Below are 16826 nucleotides of genomic sequence, written 5' to 3'. Positions count from 1 at the left end.
TTGGCCTGGGGGATGTTCAAGGGATGGGACAAGAGGAAACAGCCTCAAGCTGCACTAGGGCAGGTTTAGATGGAGCTGAGGAACAATTCCTGCCCCACAGGGTGCTCAGGCATTGGAACAGGCTGCCCAGGGCAGGGCTGCAGGCACCGGCCCTGCAAGTGTTCACACAGCGTGGAGACAAGGCCTCAGTGCCATGGGTTAGGGGTGGCCTTGGCAGTGCTGGGAATGGTTGGGCTGGATGAGCTTAAAGGGCTTTTCCAGCCTAAATAAATCAACCTTCCAACACCTAAAGAGGCTGCAGGAAAGCTGGAGAGGGGGTTGGGACAAGAGCCTGTAGGGACAGGCCAAGGGGAATGGCTTGAACCTGCCCAAGAGAGGGGAGACTGAGCTGAGCTCTTAGGCAGAAGCTGTTCCCTGTGAGGGTGCTGAGGCGCTGGCACAGGGTGCCCAGAGAAGCTGTGGCTGCCCCATCCCTGGCAGTGTTCAAGGCCAGGTTGGACACAGGGGCTTGGAGCAGCTGCTCCAGTGGAAGGGGTCCCTGCCTGGTTGGGACTGGATGAGCTTCAAGGTCCCTTCAACCCAAACCAGTCTGGGATTCTATGATTCTAATTCCTGTCATTAAGAGCCAAGATGAAACGACAGAGGTGGAACCAAACCCCATCCATGTTGGGTTGAACACGCTCCTGCTGCCTCAGCTCCCACCCCAGATCCACCCATCCCCATTCAACCCCATTGTTACCTTCAATCGTGCAAAGAATGGCTCCTTGCCCGTCTCCACCAGGTAGAAGGACCCATTGCGGCCACAGGCCTCCTTGACCACGCTGCAGAGGTGGGACCTCAGTGAGCTGCACAGGTCAGTGATCATCTCCTCGAAGGTCTCCAGCCTCCCAGCAAGGGATGCACAAGTCCATTCACTTGTGTCCCCCATATGCCCTGGGACACCCTCTTGGCCCTGTGGCCCTACCCCAGCCGTCCTCAGCATCACCCTCCTGAACTCATCAAAGATGATGGCAACGTCCCCCTCTGTGTCCTGGAGCCTGTGGTTGTACTTGAGCTTGCTGAGGTGGAAGCCTTGGCTTGTGTTTTGGGCCCAGCTCCTCTTGTCGCAGAGGCTGTCCTGCCATGGGGTGTCCTGGTCCCCATGCTGGGGATCCTCATGCCAGTCAAGCCCACTCGACCACGTGTCCCAGGGCAGGATTGTCACCTGCAAAGGGCTCCTGCTCCGTGGGGTGGGAGCTTGTGGCTCAGGAGACGTCTCAGACATCACCTGGGGACAAAAGTCTTTTGGGAAGGTGTTTTTGGAGGTAGAAAAAGGAGGTTTCCCACTCCTCAGGATGTGTTTTAGCTTATCACGGAAACGGAGATACTCCATGTCCAAAGTGCGCTGCGTGAGCCCCTCAAACCCCCTCCAAGTCCCCCACAGCGACCGTAACAAATGGGACTGCCCCATACAGTGTCTGTGCCTCTTCTGAGGCTCCTGGCACTTCCTGGTGACCACCAAGTTCCTGCACTGCTTGGCAATCCCCTGCCTGTCCCTAATAGTGACATGCGGAGGGATGAGCTCGTTGCTGGTGTCCCCTGGGCTGACGGTCCAGCCATGCTCAGCCCTTGAGCGTGGCCTCACCTCCATGTCCAGTGAGCCCCTGTCCTCACTGCACCCCTCTGAGTGCACTGGGCTCCCAGGGAATGAGCCACAGTTAGTCCTTGTGCCTGCAGCATCCATGGATCTGCTGCAGGAAGCTCTGGCTGTAAGCAGGGACCATGAAGGCTCCTGGCTGGAGTCACTGGAGGAAGCCTCAAAGGTTGAATCCATGTGTGTGTCTTTGCTGGGGAGCTGCTTGGACCCCAAGAGCCCATCTGAGACAGCATCAGCATCAGCCAGCTCCAGGTTTTCTGCAGAGAGCACCCTTTGTGCATGCAATGACAGCTCTGGGAAGGGGGGGGAGTGGATTTCTGTGTCATCCACCTCTGTGCTGCCCTGGTGCAGCTCAGGAAGCACATCAGCTCCCTGAGCCTCCTGCTCCCCTTGGTTACACATAGACTGGAGCTCAGACAGGGGCATCAGCATCTCCCTTGATGAAGATGATGCAGAACCGGCAAGAGGGAAGCTGCTTCCTCCTTCCAAGCCCTCTGGCAGGATGGGTTCCCTCTCGTGGCTCCCTGCTGCATCTGCTGCTTGGTCCCCAGGGCTGGTATCCATGCGGCAGGACCATGGGGCAGCATCTGAAGCTGGAGACAGAACCCTGGGATGCTCTCTGAGCACTGAGTGTGGCTCAGTGCTGTGCAGACTTGCTTTGTGTCCATGTGGAGGAGCAGGAGGCATCAATCCCAGGTCACCAGGCACATCCATGGGGGAGCTCTCTGCTGGCTCTGCATGGCAGGGATCTGTGCCTTTTCCTACCTCTTCCACACATCTGGGTTTCAAGGAGCCACTGCAGCTCCCAGCAGCCACACTCACCTCTGCAGCATGTACTTGCCCACAGGACCCCTCGTGCTGGTGCAGGACTGGCCTCCACTCCAACAGGCAGTGGTGGGGATCTGTGTGTTCACCATGGGATGGAGAAGCAGGAGGGGGATCATGGGCAGATGAGGACAGCCCATTTGGGTTTCTCTGCTGCTGCTTCTCCATGGCTGACATCCCTTCCTGCATTGAGGAGGAAGGTTCTGGTTCCAGGAGGGAATGAAGAGAGGGCTCTGGCTCCTGTAGTTTGTGAGCCACCATCACTGTCCTCCTTTTGCTGCTCCTGGAGGACTCCTTTGCCCTGATGCACACATCATCACTGTCCTCAGCTTCAGAGCCATCTGCAAAGGCTGTGTAAGCAAAGTCCTGGCCATCACTTGCTCCTGAGGAAGCCAGCACATCCATGCTGTTGGCAGAAGGGATGCTCCTCTCTTCTTCCACCAAACCCTTGTTCCCTTCTTGCTTTACTTCATCAGTGCTCAGAAAAGGGAGCTCAGCATCAGCATCATCTCCAAACCCTTGGGAAAGGCCGCTGCTCCCTCCCACACTGCTCTGTGATGGGGACCAGATGCTCACCAAGGTGTCCTGCTCCTCTGGAGCAGCCCCAGGACCTGCTGCTCTGCCAAGAGGTGTCAGGCAGACAGAGCTGGAGTCAGAGGACAAGGCCAGTGACAGGTCCTGGCTGCTTGGTGACCCAGCTCTGCTCCCAGCAGATTCCCACCCTGCTGCACTGGGTGCACAGTTGTTGTCTGGCTGTGTCTCACCAACCAAGCTTGGGTCAGATGGTGATGGAGGCAACAACCTGCTGTCACAGGGTGACCCCCCATCAGCTGCACTGCCTGTGTGTGCTGATCCAACACCCTTCACCTCTGCATCTGGGGTGGCCAAAGTCTCTTCCAGCATGTTCAGGCTTCGTGCCACCCCACCAGGAAGCCTTTGAGGACCAGTCCCAGTCCCATTTGACAGGTCTGGCGTTAATCTCCCTGGGCAAGCAGATGCTAAGGCAGGAGGGCTGGGCACAGGGACACCAGAGCCCTGCGGCCATGCTGGAGGCACTGGGTTCTGCTCATTGTGGTCATAGTCCATGCTGTCATCACTGCTTGCAGAGAATGCCAAAAAGCCAGGCTCCAGGGCTGTGCTCTCATATTCACAGTCCTCCTTCTCTTCTTCTGCCTCCTCCACCTCTTCCTCTGAACATCCAGAGAGGTTCTGTGATTCCCTTCGTTCCCTCCTGGCTCCACCAGGCTTTGCAGTTGTAGGACTTGATTCTAAGAAGAGCCAACCAAGGGCCTGGTGAGGTCTATCACTGCTGGCCCAGCCACTGTCCTCAATCTCCATACAGTGCTCAGCATCTCCCATACTCTCTGTGTCTTTGGGAGGACCAGGGCCATTCCCTGACCCCGCAGTCCATCCACTCTTCTGCTGCTGTCCTTGTCCATGCAGTGTGCATGGGGCATCTCTCCAAGGAGCTGAACTGGGATTTGGGGCTTGGCTGCAGGGGTTTTCCTTGCCCAGCACAGCTGGGGGCTTGCTGGTACCACTGAGCTCATCAGCAGGGCTGGGGGTGGTTGTAGCATCCTGCATCCTTCCCTCCTTGGGTGGCTTCTCCTGAAACAACACAATTCAGAGGTCAAGAAAGAAGAGGAAGTTATCAAAAGGAGTGTGAGCAGCAGATCATAGAGGTGCTCCTGCCCCTCTGCTCTGCTCTTGTGAGACTCCACTTGCAGCACTGGGTGCAGTTCTGGTGTCCTCAACATAAAAAGGACATGGAACTGTTGGAGCAAGTCCAGAGGAGGCCACAAGGATGATCAGGGGCTGGAGCAGCTCCTGTATGGAGACAGGCTGAGAACATTGGGGCTGTTGAGCCTGGAGAAGAGAAGCTGTGTGGAGACCTCAGAGCAGCTTCCAGTGTCTGAAGGGGGCTACAAGGATGCTGGAGAGGGACTGTGCATCAGGGACTGTAGTGATAGGACAAGGGGTGATGGGTTCAAACTGAAACAGGGGAAGTTCAGGTTAGATCTTCTAGATCTAGAAGTTCTTTACTGTGAGGCTGGTGATTCCCCAGCACCAGTCACTGTTAAGACTGGGCTGCACAGGGTGCTGGGACATCCAGTCTAGGTCATGCTTTGCCAAAAAAAGGCTGGACCAGATGGCCCTTGAGGTCCCTTCCAACCTGGTATTCCATGAGTTTACAGTCCTATGCCTGTGGCAGGCATTTGGGGCAGCTAAATGCTGGTGAATGCTCCTCAGTCCTGCTTTGTGGACCTCCACTGCCTGGCTCCAAGAGAGACCACACACACCTCTGCTCCACTCCTTTCAGAAGATCCTATTCCTATAAGCACAAAATGCATTCTGTGTCCTATAGACTCGTATCACTCACACACCAAGCTCTTACCTTAGTGATGGTTGGGATGTCATGCCCATGCTCCTCAGTAATGGCTGCAGGCTCTTTGTCTTTCTCCTCAGCATGCTCAGGACAGCTTGTGGAGGAAGGCTCCTCCTCCCCACAGGGCAGCTCTCCTGAAGATGACACTGTGCTATCAACCACAGCAGGAGTCCCATCAGCATCAGTCTGAGAGTCTGCAGGCTGGAACTGAGCCTGGTTACACGTGGTGGGTTCCACAGAGCTGCTGGGAGTCTGGTCAGGGTCTGAGCGAGAGTCTGCAGGGCACTTCTCCAACACAAAATAGTCCTCACCTTCATCACTGAAGTCAAGGAAGTCCCAAGTGGTGTTTATTGAGACATACTTCTTGGGGTCGCTGTGCTCCACCACCACCCTCGTGCTGCTCAGCAGTCTGGGTTTGCTGTAGAAGAGAGCCATCCATACGTGGAGTATCAGCTTCAGCTCCTGCACATCATCAGTGAAACGAGAGTTCCAGGGCCTGCAAAGAAAGCAAACACAGCCTGAAATATCTTCATCCTCCCTCCAGGTGACTGGCACAAGGCATCTACTGGTTCCTCACAGTGCTAAGCTCCAGAGGTGCCCACGTGCGATCATGGATCACTCAGTGCAGTTATTCCAGCTTACTGCAATAAAGAGAAACTCACAGCTGCAAAGTAGGACTTGGGCTCATGGCACTCGGTATCAGTTCTAGCTGCAGAGCCACGGGAATCTATAGACTGGTTTGTTTTGGAAGGGACCTTAAAGCTCTTCCAGTTCCAACCCCTGCCACAGGCAGGGACCCCTTCCACTGGAGCAGCTGCTCCAAGCCCCTGTGTCCAACCTGGCCTTGAGCACTGCCAGGGATGGGGCAGCCACAGCTCTGGGCACCCTGTGCCAGTGCCTCAGCACCCTCACAGGGAACAGCTTCTGCCTAAGAGCTCAGCTCAGTCTCCCCTCTCTTGGGCAGGTTCAAGCCATTCCCCTTGGCCTGTCCCTACAGGCCCTTGTCCCAAGCCCCTCTCCAGCTTTCCTGCAGCCCCTTTAGGCACTGGAGCTGCTCTGGGCTCTCCCCTTCAGGAGCCTTCTCTTGTCCAGGCTGCCCCAGCCCAGCTCTCTCAGCCTGGCTCCAGAGCAGAGCTGCTCCAGCCCTCGCAGCATCTCCATGGCCTCCTCTGCACTCGCTCCAACAGCTCCATGTCCCTCTTGTGCTGCTGCCCCAGAGCTGGATCAGGGCTGCAGGGGGGGTCACCCCAGAGCACAGCAGAGGGGCAGGATCCCCTCCCTGAGCTGCTGCTCATGCTCTGAGGGTGCAGCCCAGCACATGGGGGGGTTCTGGGCTCAAGTACAAACTGAAGCTGGGTCATGGGGAGCTTCTCATCAACCAACACCCCCAAGTCCTTCTCCTCAGGGAAGACACCACCTTTAACACAGCAAAACTGGGCTTTTTAGCATGGGGAAGAAGGCAGTGATTGTGCTGAGCGAATAGAAAGCCCCTTCCAAAAGCAGTCCAGCAGGAGCCATCTCCTGCAGATAGCCTTCCAGAGCAACTTACCCATGCAGGGCACGGACAATTGCCTTCTCCATGGGATCACTGGTGTATTTGCTGTCCCAGTAGAAATTATAGGGTGCATTCCAGTGGTGCGTTACCGTTATGGACCCATCACAGATACTGACTGTGTGCGTCTTGGCAAAGTCCTCCTTCACCCTGCTCCTGTGCCTCATGGCAATGCCCTGTGGGTGGCTGCTACTCTGCTGGTGCCTGAAGGGCAGCACCTTCCCAACCATGGGCCCTGTTCTGTTGCTCCTCGTGGATGCTGGTGCAGCGCTGGAGGTACCTTTGGAATTCATGGGTCTCTTTGACTGCTCAGGCACCTGTGAGGCATATGAGTGCTCAGCAGCGATTAAGGTTTGATTGTTCACCTTATTCACCTTGGTAGTCTTTGGAGTCTTTTTTGGATGCAACGCATGGGGTTTTGCTGGCCTGGGCTTCGATCTGTTATTCATACAGGAAACCTTAGAGTTTTTCTCCCTGGGACTAGAGGCCAAGTCAGTCAAGACTTTGTTTTTCGCAGGAGGATGCTTCTGGTTTGGCACCACTTTGCTATAAGAGGGGTCTCCATCTGCGAGCCTTTCCTCGCTGTGGTATTCACAATTGGCAGCAACACATGAGCATCCGTGCTTGTGGTGGCTTTGCTGCTCCTCTGGAGAGTCACTGGAGTGGTTGCAGGACTCAGCTGTCACCTCATTGTCTGCTGGGATAAACAAAGGACTACAGGAACCCAAAGCCAGGTCAGCCAGCAAGTTCAAGGCATGGGGCTCGTACTTGCTCCCGTTTGGGTTGAGATCAGGATCACCAAGTCCATCAGAGCAAACCTCACCCATTTTGCTGTCATCTCCATGCCACTGGGAAGAAGCTTCTCTTGGGAGGACAGAGGGTGGCTCCTGGGGCTCTGAGTAAGGAAAACAGAGATTAAACAAAGGCCACATAGGTGTTCAAACAGCTTTCAGTTTGGCAGGAAAAGTATGTCTCCAATGTGGAACTTATACACTTAAACCAAACCCCATCTTCATGGACATGGCTACTACAGAATGATCCAGAGCTGGCAATCTAAGTGATTTCAGGAAGGGGGTTTATTCTCAGAACTAACAGCCATGGGATCCAAAGGGAACAACAGGTCCCTTGGCCTCTGTGCACAGGGTTGTTTGGCCACTTAAATACAACCTGAGCTATTTCAGGTGTTTCCTTCACCCTTTTTATTTTGCTTTACATTTTGATCTAATTTGAGTATTTGGAGTCTTCCCTCCTGACCCTTGGGCTGTGCTTTCAACAGTCCATTACAAAACCTACCCCAAACCTCTGAACCACAGAGACCCTACCTAGAGCATAACCTGCTCTTGAGCTGAACCTCAGAGCACACACTGAAACCCTTCTTCACAAGACCACCTTCATTAACCGCAACCAAGCCGCCTGGTGCTGGCACTCTGCACCCACAGCCTTGGCCTCCCTGTGTGTTATCATCCAAAGGCAGCCACAGCACAGCACATAAGTGTTCATCTAGTTTTCACCATGGCTCTAGGCCCATGTTTATAAAACCAGTATGAAGACATTAAATAAGATTAATGTCTTCTACTAAGAAACACCTCAGAAACATCTCCCTTCAAGTAAAACCTTATTGAATCACATCTGTGTTAAAGTCTAACGTGTTACATTGCATTTCCTTGAGAACTGCATATCCATATCTGCATATTCAATATCTGAAGGGGGCTACAAGGATGCTGGAGAGGGGCTCTTCATCAGGGACTGGAGTGACAGGACAAGGGGTGATGGGATCAAACTGAAACAGGGGAAGTTCAGGTGGGAGATAAAGCAGAAGTCCTTCCCTGTGAGGGTGCTGAGGCGCTGGCACAGGGTGCCCAGAGAAGCTGTGGCTGCCCCATCCCTGGCAGTGTTCAAGGCCAGGTTGGACACAGGGGCTTGGAGCAGCTGCTCCAGTGGAAGGTGTCCCTGCCTGTGGCAGGGGTTGGAACTGGAGGAGCTTCAAGGTCCCTCCCGACCCAAACCTGTGATTCAGTGAGGGGCAGTGTTGGATACACACACACTGATGAAAAATGCCACATTTCAGAAATACATGGCAATAAAAGACCAAGAAGAAAGGATAAACTGAGCTGAGGTGTCTGAACCTGTCTTTGAAGTCTCCAGGAAGAGGAAAAAGACCAGAAACAGCTGAAAAAAACCATCAAAGTGTGAGAAAACCCAACAAACAAAGAAAATGACTCTCCTGATCCATCATTTGTCTTGGCACCATAATACTGGTTCCCAGTCTCACTTGCGGGCTCCCAGCCAGCACCTGTAGATACCACACTCAGGTGTTGTCCACTCAGGACTGCCTCTTAAACATGCTGCAGGCTGCAAAGGCTGTGACAATTCCACTCCTTATCCCAGCGGTTTGCCAGGGATGCAAACTGAAGGAATAGGAAAGGACTCACAAGAACCCCTGTCTGGTTTGTCCATCCTGGAACAAGGATTTTCACCATCACCTTTATGTTTTATACTGGGCAGTTGCTTTATTCACTCAGTTTATACAACTGGGTGCCTGCAGGCTGGGGGGCAGCAGCACTCAGACCCAATCCAGACCTCTAAAGCCCTTTGGCTGCTGCCAATGTGCTTTTATGATCATCCAGTTGTGATCTGCCTGTGATGTTCGATGGCTCAGCTTTTAAAGGCAAGATTTCCATAGGGAAGAGCACTCTTACCACTTCCTGCTTGCATGTTGGCTTTAGGTTTCCAGGAGCATTTAGCCACAGTTTTTCGTATCTGCATCTTCACTGGCTTTGTGGTGCTCTCAGCAACAGGAACCTTCTCCTCTGGCTCCTTCAGTAGCCTTCGTCTCTTGGTTTCCAAGGTAGGAGCATCAGGAGCTGAGGTTTCCTTCTGAACAGCTCCAGACTGTGTCTGCTGCACAGTAGACAGGATCTCTGCACCTGGAAAAGGGAGAGCATCACCTTTGGTTTGAGACATATCAGACTAAAAAGGAGTCACTGCAAAATACCAAGTTAAGGAATATGAGTAAAGTATAAGGAATCACAAGGCAAGGCTGAGGGGTGATAGGCACAAGTTACTCCTGGGAGATTCCAGCTGGACACAAGAGGGGAATGTTTCATCATGAGAACAAAAAGCCATTGGAATCATCTCCCCAGAGAACTGGATTCCCCAGTGTTGGACACATAAGATGTAGGTGGACAGGGTGCTGGGGCATCTAGTCTAGATAATGCTTTGCCTAGAAAGGTTGGACCAGGTGATCTCTGAGGTCCTTTCCCACCTGGCATTCCATGGTTCTGTGAATGTGGAATGCTTTAGAAGGTATTGGCAGCAGCAGAGTAGTGTTCCATGACTTGATTTATGCATCTGAGTTGAGCAACAAATGGGTTTGTTACTGATGGGAGTGAGCAGTTATTGAAAGTTAAGCATCACTTCTTAAGCTCATTAAAAACTTGTTTTCCTGGCCTGGAATACATGTTCTCCAGGGATTAGATCACCCTAATTCCTGCCTGGCACAGGAAGCAGCCTGCAGGCACTTATTTACCTCTCCAAGAAGCACAAGTATCTCAGCAATCCACCCTTGAGATCCAGCAACAGATGGATCTCATCAGCAATGCCACCCTTGAGGCAAAGGTGCCCCAGGACTGAGACTCTATTTAACCACCTCTGTGCTGCACAAGAGCCCATTCCCACAGTCACTGCCCTACCTGTGGTGTGTGCAAATGGGAGGGGAGGTCACAGAGGATGGCACTAACTCTGCACTGGTCCTTTAAATGGTTCTGGCCATGTTTCATCACCAAGATTGAGATTCATCTCAATCCACTTCTAGACTCTGTACATGAGGCAGAGGCTGGCTCAAAAGCCCAGGTTAAACTAGCCTCAGCAGTGAGATAGGAGCCTTCAGAGAACAATTCATGCATTGAAACACCTCACATGAGTAGCTCAGGCCTGATACCAGCTTTCAGCTGTAGCTGGGTAGGATCAATGTCACACTTTAGTAATGCCATGCTAAATCATGGTCGAGATGGTTTTGTTCAGGATGAGACTGGCCCAAATGCAGTTTAGTTCTGTTGAATTCAGATTGAGCTACAGCAAAATAAACCACTTTGAGTCTCAGTCTGGGTGTGGAAATTGTACTGCTTCATTTTCATAGAATCATAGAACCCCAGACTGGTTTAGGTTGGAAGGGACCTTAAAGCTCCTCCAGCTCCAACCCCTGCCACAGGCAGGGACCCCTTTCACTGGAGCAGCTGCTCCAAGCCCCTGTGTCCAACCTGGCCTTGAACACTGCCAGGGATGGGGCAGCCACAGCTTCTCTGGGCACCCTGTGCCAGCGCCTCAGCACCCTCACAGGGAACAGCTTCTGCCTAAGAGCTCAGCTCAGTCTCCCCTCTCTTGGGCAGGTTCAAGCCATTCCCCTTGGCCTGTCCCTACAGGCCCTTGTCCCAAGCCCCTCTCCAGCTTTCCTGCAGCCCCTTTAGGCACTGGAGCTGCTCTGGGGTCTCCCCTTCAGGAGCCTTCTCCTGTCCAGGCTACCCCAGCCCAGCTCTCTCAGCCTCTGTTCATAGCAGAGGTGGGCTCAGGAGGCATCTGCTTGCTCTGGACACCTGAGGAGGCTGGGAAGGGGCCATGGCTCCTAGTGAACCCTGAGCAACCCAGCTTCTGGAAAAGCAGGAGGAAGTTAGTCCCCTTTATACAGCACTTACCTCTTTTTCTTCTCCGTGGCAACCGCAAGTTGGCTAATTCAAGTGTGGGCTCATCGGACATGTCTGTAGATGCTGGTTTCTCAGAAGACAAAGCAAGGTTGATCTGCTTGGCTGCTTTCCTGTTGCTGCTGCTGTCCCCCATTTGCTTCTCTGGTGGTGGCAATTCATCCCTGGTGCTGTCTGCAGCCTGTCTCTTGGGTTTCTTCCTGCTGCTCTGCACCAAGAGACTGTCGGTTAACTTAACACCTTCTGCAGGCTCTTCACCAACCTGGTCCAGCCCTAGGGTGGGATCTGGGTCTTCACTTCTGACTTCTGTTTCTCCTGCTGTGTTGAAGAGAAACAGGTCTGGTAGCAGAACTGAAGATAAGTATGGTTTATCAGCATCCTCTGAATCACAGCAAAGAGACTCAGGAGCACCAGGCAAACATCCTAAAGCAGTTGTCAATGGCAGAGTGTAGCTGCTGGAATCAGAGAGGTAACTCTGCAGCTGGGAGAAGGACTCCTCTGAGCACTTCTTGAGGGGATTTGTACATTCATCCTCAGTTAGTGAGAGGGTAAAAGAAAAGGGAACTTCACTGCTTTGGCCAGAGGTGGACTCTGTGTTCTGGTCAAGCTTTGCATACTCCTGGAAGTGGTGTTTGATCCAGGTGCTGGGACTGAGTGTGTCCTGCCCTGCAGAACTGGTGGCTTGCTGTAAGGCATAGCGGAGCCTAGGCAAAACGGAGGCTACTTTCAATGAGATGTCACTCTCCTCCCTTTCATCTCTTGGCTGGTGCTCTGCAGCTATGGAAGGAAAAGAAAAGCATTTTGTTTGTTTTAAATACAGGATTCAATTCCCCAAATCACTTCCCTGTTACATGCAAAGAGAACATGAAAGCTATGAACATGCCCCAGGAGCCAACCTACAAAAAGCTAACCCAAGGGTGATGGCCTGGTTTGAGGAATGCTTGTAACTGGTAGAAAGGTAGGAGGTAAAAAGGAATTTCAGATGGAATTCGAAAGTGGATGAAACTAAGATTAAAGGCAGCTGTTGTATCAGTTAGCTTCATTCTGCAGGGGGATCACACACATAGTGGTCTAATTCCCTTCATTCCAGCAACTCTCACTGAATCCAACATTTAAGGCACTCAGCGCTCTCAAAACACAGGGGTCTGTGGGGGTTTAAACCTGTTTCAATTGAGGGCTGCCCATCGAGGGTGTTTAGGTCAGCACTGCTTTCAGATCACTTGTGTTGTTTATGTCCCTGTCCAGATGCTGCTTCCAGCAGCTCCATCTCTACCTGCTGTCAGCATGGGATAACCCACTTCACATGAAGACGCTGTGGAGTGGGATGTGGAATATGGAATTCCCAAGCAGACCCAGAGACTGGATAAATAAAGAACATGAACCCCTGGGTGATCTAAAACCAGAGGACTGATGCTACTGAAAGCCATTGGTGTTTCTCACTTCAGGAGGACTAAAGCCTATCATTAAAGTGGAGCTCCCAACAGGGATGAACAAGAAGTCTCAAGGCTCTAGGGTGTCCCCCCTCTCAGATGTCACCATGAAGTAGGCTCTGCTTGGCACAGCAGGGTCCCCTTGATGTCCAGAAGCGCCTGTGATGTGCAGAGCTTCAATGGCATTCCTTTCTGCACAAGCCAGATTTATCCAGCTTCATCCACTGCAACCCAGCAGCCTGATGCTGATGCTTTGCATCCACATCCTTGGCCTATCTGTGTGTGATGATCCAGCTCTGAGGTTTCTTTTGGCTGCATGAGCAGGCTGACAGCTCCAGTTCCTTTCCCTATCCCATCTCTTCCCAGTGGGTGCTTCCCTCACAGATATGTGGTTTTCTTTGCCTATTGGTCCTTGTTACTAGCAAGCCCAGGCAGAGCTGTGAGCCTGCTCCCAGCTTCCTGCCTCTGCTGCTGGCTCTGGAATGCTGCGGGTGCTCTGTATAGCAGGCTTGTTCTGCCCCACATACCTCCTGAGGCTGTCTGCACAGGGAGACAACAGATTCAGAGGCTTCTCATTTTAAAACAGGAAACATTATTCATGCTCTGAGGCTGAACTGAGTGAGTTGGGGCTGTTGAGCCTGGAGAAGAGAAGCTGTGTGGAGGCCTCGGAGCAGCTTCCAATGTCTGAAGGGGTCTACAAGGATGCTGGAGAGGGGCTCTTCATCAGGGATTGGAGCAATAGGACAAGGGGTGATGGGTTCAAACTGAAACAGGGGAAGTTCAGGTTGGATCTAAGGCAGAAGCTGTTCCCTGTGAGGGTGCTGAGGAGCTGGCACAGGGTGCCCAGAGAAGCTGTGGCTGCCCCATCCCTGGCAGTGCTCACGGCCAGGTTGGACACAGGGGCTTGGAGCAGCTGCTCCAGCGGAAGCTGGAGAGGATCCCACACACAAAACCCAGTGTCTGAAGCCAGCAAAGGGAATTCCCTACCTTTCAGTGCCATTGACTGGGAGGAGGTGAACAGGAACAGGGCCAGGAGGCTGCCAGGCTCCTTGGTGTCAAATCCTATGGCAGAAAGCAAGAGGTTTTGTTTAGACTGAAGGTACCCACCCTCTGTCCCTAAACCAGAGCAGGATGTTTAAGCACAGCTATTGACTTCTACATTGCTCTTACCATCATCTTGTGCCAAGGCAGAGGGTGTGAGGAGGATAAGGAATCCTTGATCTTGTAAATATTTGATGATTGCCTACAATAAACACAAAGTTAAAACAACCACTCCTTCTTAGTACACTTTCTATCACTCAACAGGACTCTCAACAAGTCTTGCTTGCTGCTGAACATGTGCCAACACCACCAGCTCCTTCCATGTTGAGGACACTGCTTGTTTCATGCCACTTGGATCAATCAGGATCTGTAACTAAAAGTGTTCAATTTATGTTGTTATTGAGCTCTCAAATCCCTCCCATCTGTTCCTTAATAAATAACTATGCTCAGCCAAACCAGCTGCAATTAGTGGATAAGGTTAATAATTGTAGCCCCATCAGTTCAAAAGCTCCTGGGCCTCTCAGCCAGGAACTGCTTTTCACAGCACAAGGGGAAGGTTTTCCCAGTAGGAAAAGCAAAGCTGGACACCAACATCTGACAAAACACAACCAAACTGTTCCAGACATGAGGCTGAGTGAAGTTCAGGCCATGCAGCTTCTTTATTATCAGTGTTCAGTTCTGGGCTTCTCATTGTAAGAGAGACACTGAGGGGCTGGAGCGGGGCCAGAGAAGGGCAATGGAGATGGTGCAGGGCCTGGAGCACAAGAGAGATGGGGAACAGCTGAGGGACCTGGGGGTTCAGATGGAGAAGAGAAGGCTCAGGGGGGACCTGATGGCTCCCTCCAAGTGCCTGACAGGAGGATGGAGCCAGGAGGAGCTGGGCTCTGCTCCCAAGGAACAAGGGATGGGACAAGAGGAAACCATTAGGGTTAAACCATTAGGGTTAGCCTCAAGCTGCACCAGGGCAGCTTTAGATGGAGCTGAGGAACAATTCCTGCCCCACAGGGTGCTCAGGCATTGGAACAGGCTGCCCAGGGCAGGGCTGCAGGCACCGGCCCTGCAAGTGTTCACACAGCGTGGAGACGAGGCCTCAGTGCCATGGGGCAGTGGTGGCCTTGGCAGGGCTGGGAATGGTTGGACTGGATGAGCTTAAAGGGCTTTTCCAACCCAAATGATTCTGTGATTCTATGATAGACTCTGCTGAGTCTCAGAGCTCTGAATCAGAGCTGCCTGACTGCATGTCTAAAATGACACATATTGAGGCTTCTCTTGTGTTTGGGTGTTGCTTGATGTCTCATTGCAGAGCTTGGCTTGCAATGCTTTCCCCTCCATGGGGACATCCATTTGGACCTCTTTCCTCCATGCAGACACATCTTTGCAGGACACTTACAGGAACTGAACAGCCCAATGACTTCTAATACTCTGTGAAACGCCACTGACCCCACTCAATACATTCAGATATAACAGAGGACTGGACTAATGCCCATTTCAGCCTCATTTCTCCAGGACAAAAGAATGGCTTTGGAAGCACTGAACAACTTCAGGGTAATATTCCCTACCCAGAACAGTAGCTCCTTGCTTTGGAGGCCTCAAGCCAGCAGTGCAGAGGGGTAAGAGCCAGCACCATTCCAGCTCAATGAAATAGCTGTTCCTCACTGACAGAATGAGCTTTCAGGCAGGTAATGATGAAAGTCAAGTCACAAAGCAGCAGCCACCTAACACAGAGCTGACAGACCTCATCAGTCAGCACCCAGAGCAGTACAGCTGGCCTCAGGCAACCCCACCTAGCCCCAGCACCCTTTCCCTTCCACTTGGGCCCTGCACAAGACAAGGTGCCTGACACATGCACAGGGAAAGGAGATGGAGAGCACTTTTGGGAGGGGAAGAACACACCTAAAAGGGGCTATGACTGTTTCCCTGCTGAAATAAAGGAGATGAATTCATCCAGTTTGACAGATATAGGAGGGTGGCAAAGCTCCAGGGAAATGCCATTTCTGATGGCTTTTAAACCTAAACGGCTCACAGCCACAACACAACCATCTCATTGGCCCTGAGTAGGACTTGGGGGTGCTGGTTGATGAGAAGCTCCCCATGAGCTTCCCCATAGGCTTCAGTGTGTGCTTGAGCCCAGAACCCCCCATGTGCTGGACTGCACTCCCAGAGCGTGAGCAGCATCTCAGGGAGAGGATCCTGCCCCTCTGCTGTGCTCTGGGGAGACCCCCCTGCAGCCCTGATCCAGCTCTGGGGCAGCAGCACAAGAGGGACGTGGAGCTGTTGGAGCGAGTGCAGAGGAGGCCATGGAGATGCTGCGAGGGCTGGAGCAGCTCTGCTCTGGAGCCAGGCTGAGAGAGCTGGGCTGGGGCAGCCTGGACAAGAGAAGGCTCCTGAAGGGGAGACCCCAGAGCAGCTCCACTGCCTAAAGGGGCTGCAGGAAAGCTGGAGAGGGGCTTGGGACAAGGGCCTGTAGGGACAGGCCAAGGGGAATGGCTTGAACCTGCCCAAGAGAGGGGAGACTGAGCTGAGCTCTTAGGCAGAAGCTGTTCCCTGTGAGGGTGCTGAGGCACTGGCACAGGGTGCCCAGAGAAGCTGTGGCTGCCCCATCCCTGGCAGTGTTCAAGGCCAGGTTGGACACAGGGACTTGGAGCAGCTGCTCCAGTGGAAGGGGTCCCTGCCTGTGACAGGGGTTGGAGCTGGATGAGCTTTAAGGTCCCTTCCAACACAAACCAATCTGGGATTCTTTGCCAACCCCTCCCAGTGCTTGGCAGGATGCATGTTATAACCCTCAGTGGCTGCAAACATGGAGTAATGCACCAGAGCACGTGTTTGGCACAGATCCCAGTAAGAAAGGCACTTGGACTGTTATTGATTAAAGTGTTTTTTATTGGTGAGAACAGATGAAAAAAGGGATAGCATAGATAAGCTCATGCCCCTTCAGATGCTGGGAACCTCAAGATGAGCTATGGCATTGATCTGTGCGCCAACCGGAGGTCCAACTGGTGCTGCACAGCTCAGTGTTACCTGCACATGAAGGGACATTAAGATTGTCTTTGCCATCTTCTATTTTCCTTCCCATGTTGTTACCAATAAATAGCTTTAATTAATACTTTAGGGAGTGAGAGTGCTTTTCTTACAGGGATGCACAACAATCACTTGCTCTGGTACATTATGTGAGTGAAGCTCCACTACAGTGGGCAGCTCTTCAGCAGTGCAGCACAGCAACAGCTCTCCCAGGCAGCTGATGGGCTGCTGCCAGCCTGCA

General features: G+C 52.6%; 1 protein-coding gene across 4 annotated transcripts in view; it reads right to left on the bottom strand.

Annotated features, from left to right (window-relative positions):
• The window catches only part of TASOR2 (transcription activation suppressor family member 2), a 41781-nt gene that overhangs the window by 6172 nt on the left and 18783 nt on the right, over positions 1-16826 (bottom strand). For 3 of the 4 annotated variants that reach the window (XM_034063018.1, XM_034063019.1, XM_034063020.1), the window contains exons 12-18: positions 13697-13769; positions 13514-13588; positions 11091-11873; positions 9099-9326; positions 6397-7294; positions 4857-5343; positions 740-4069 (exon numbers count right to left, since the gene is read on the bottom strand). In XM_034063018.1, coding sequence (XP_033918909.1) covers positions 740-4069; positions 4857-5343; positions 6397-7294; positions 9099-9326; positions 11091-11873; positions 13514-13588; positions 13697-13769 — 5874 coding nt within the window. The remainder of the gene's footprint in view (positions 1-739; positions 4070-4856; positions 5344-6396; positions 7295-9098; positions 9327-11090; positions 11874-13513; positions 13589-13696; positions 13770-16826) is intronic. The other variant, XM_034063021.1, reaches the window with a different exon arrangement.

Source organism: Melopsittacus undulatus, chromosome 5 (genome assembly GCF_012275295.1).
Source record: "Melopsittacus undulatus isolate bMelUnd1 chromosome 5, bMelUnd1.mat.Z, whole genome shotgun sequence".
NCBI lineage: Eukaryota > Metazoa > Chordata > Aves > Psittaciformes > Psittaculidae > Melopsittacus > Melopsittacus undulatus.
This window is presented reverse-complemented; position numbering and strand designations above follow the sequence as displayed.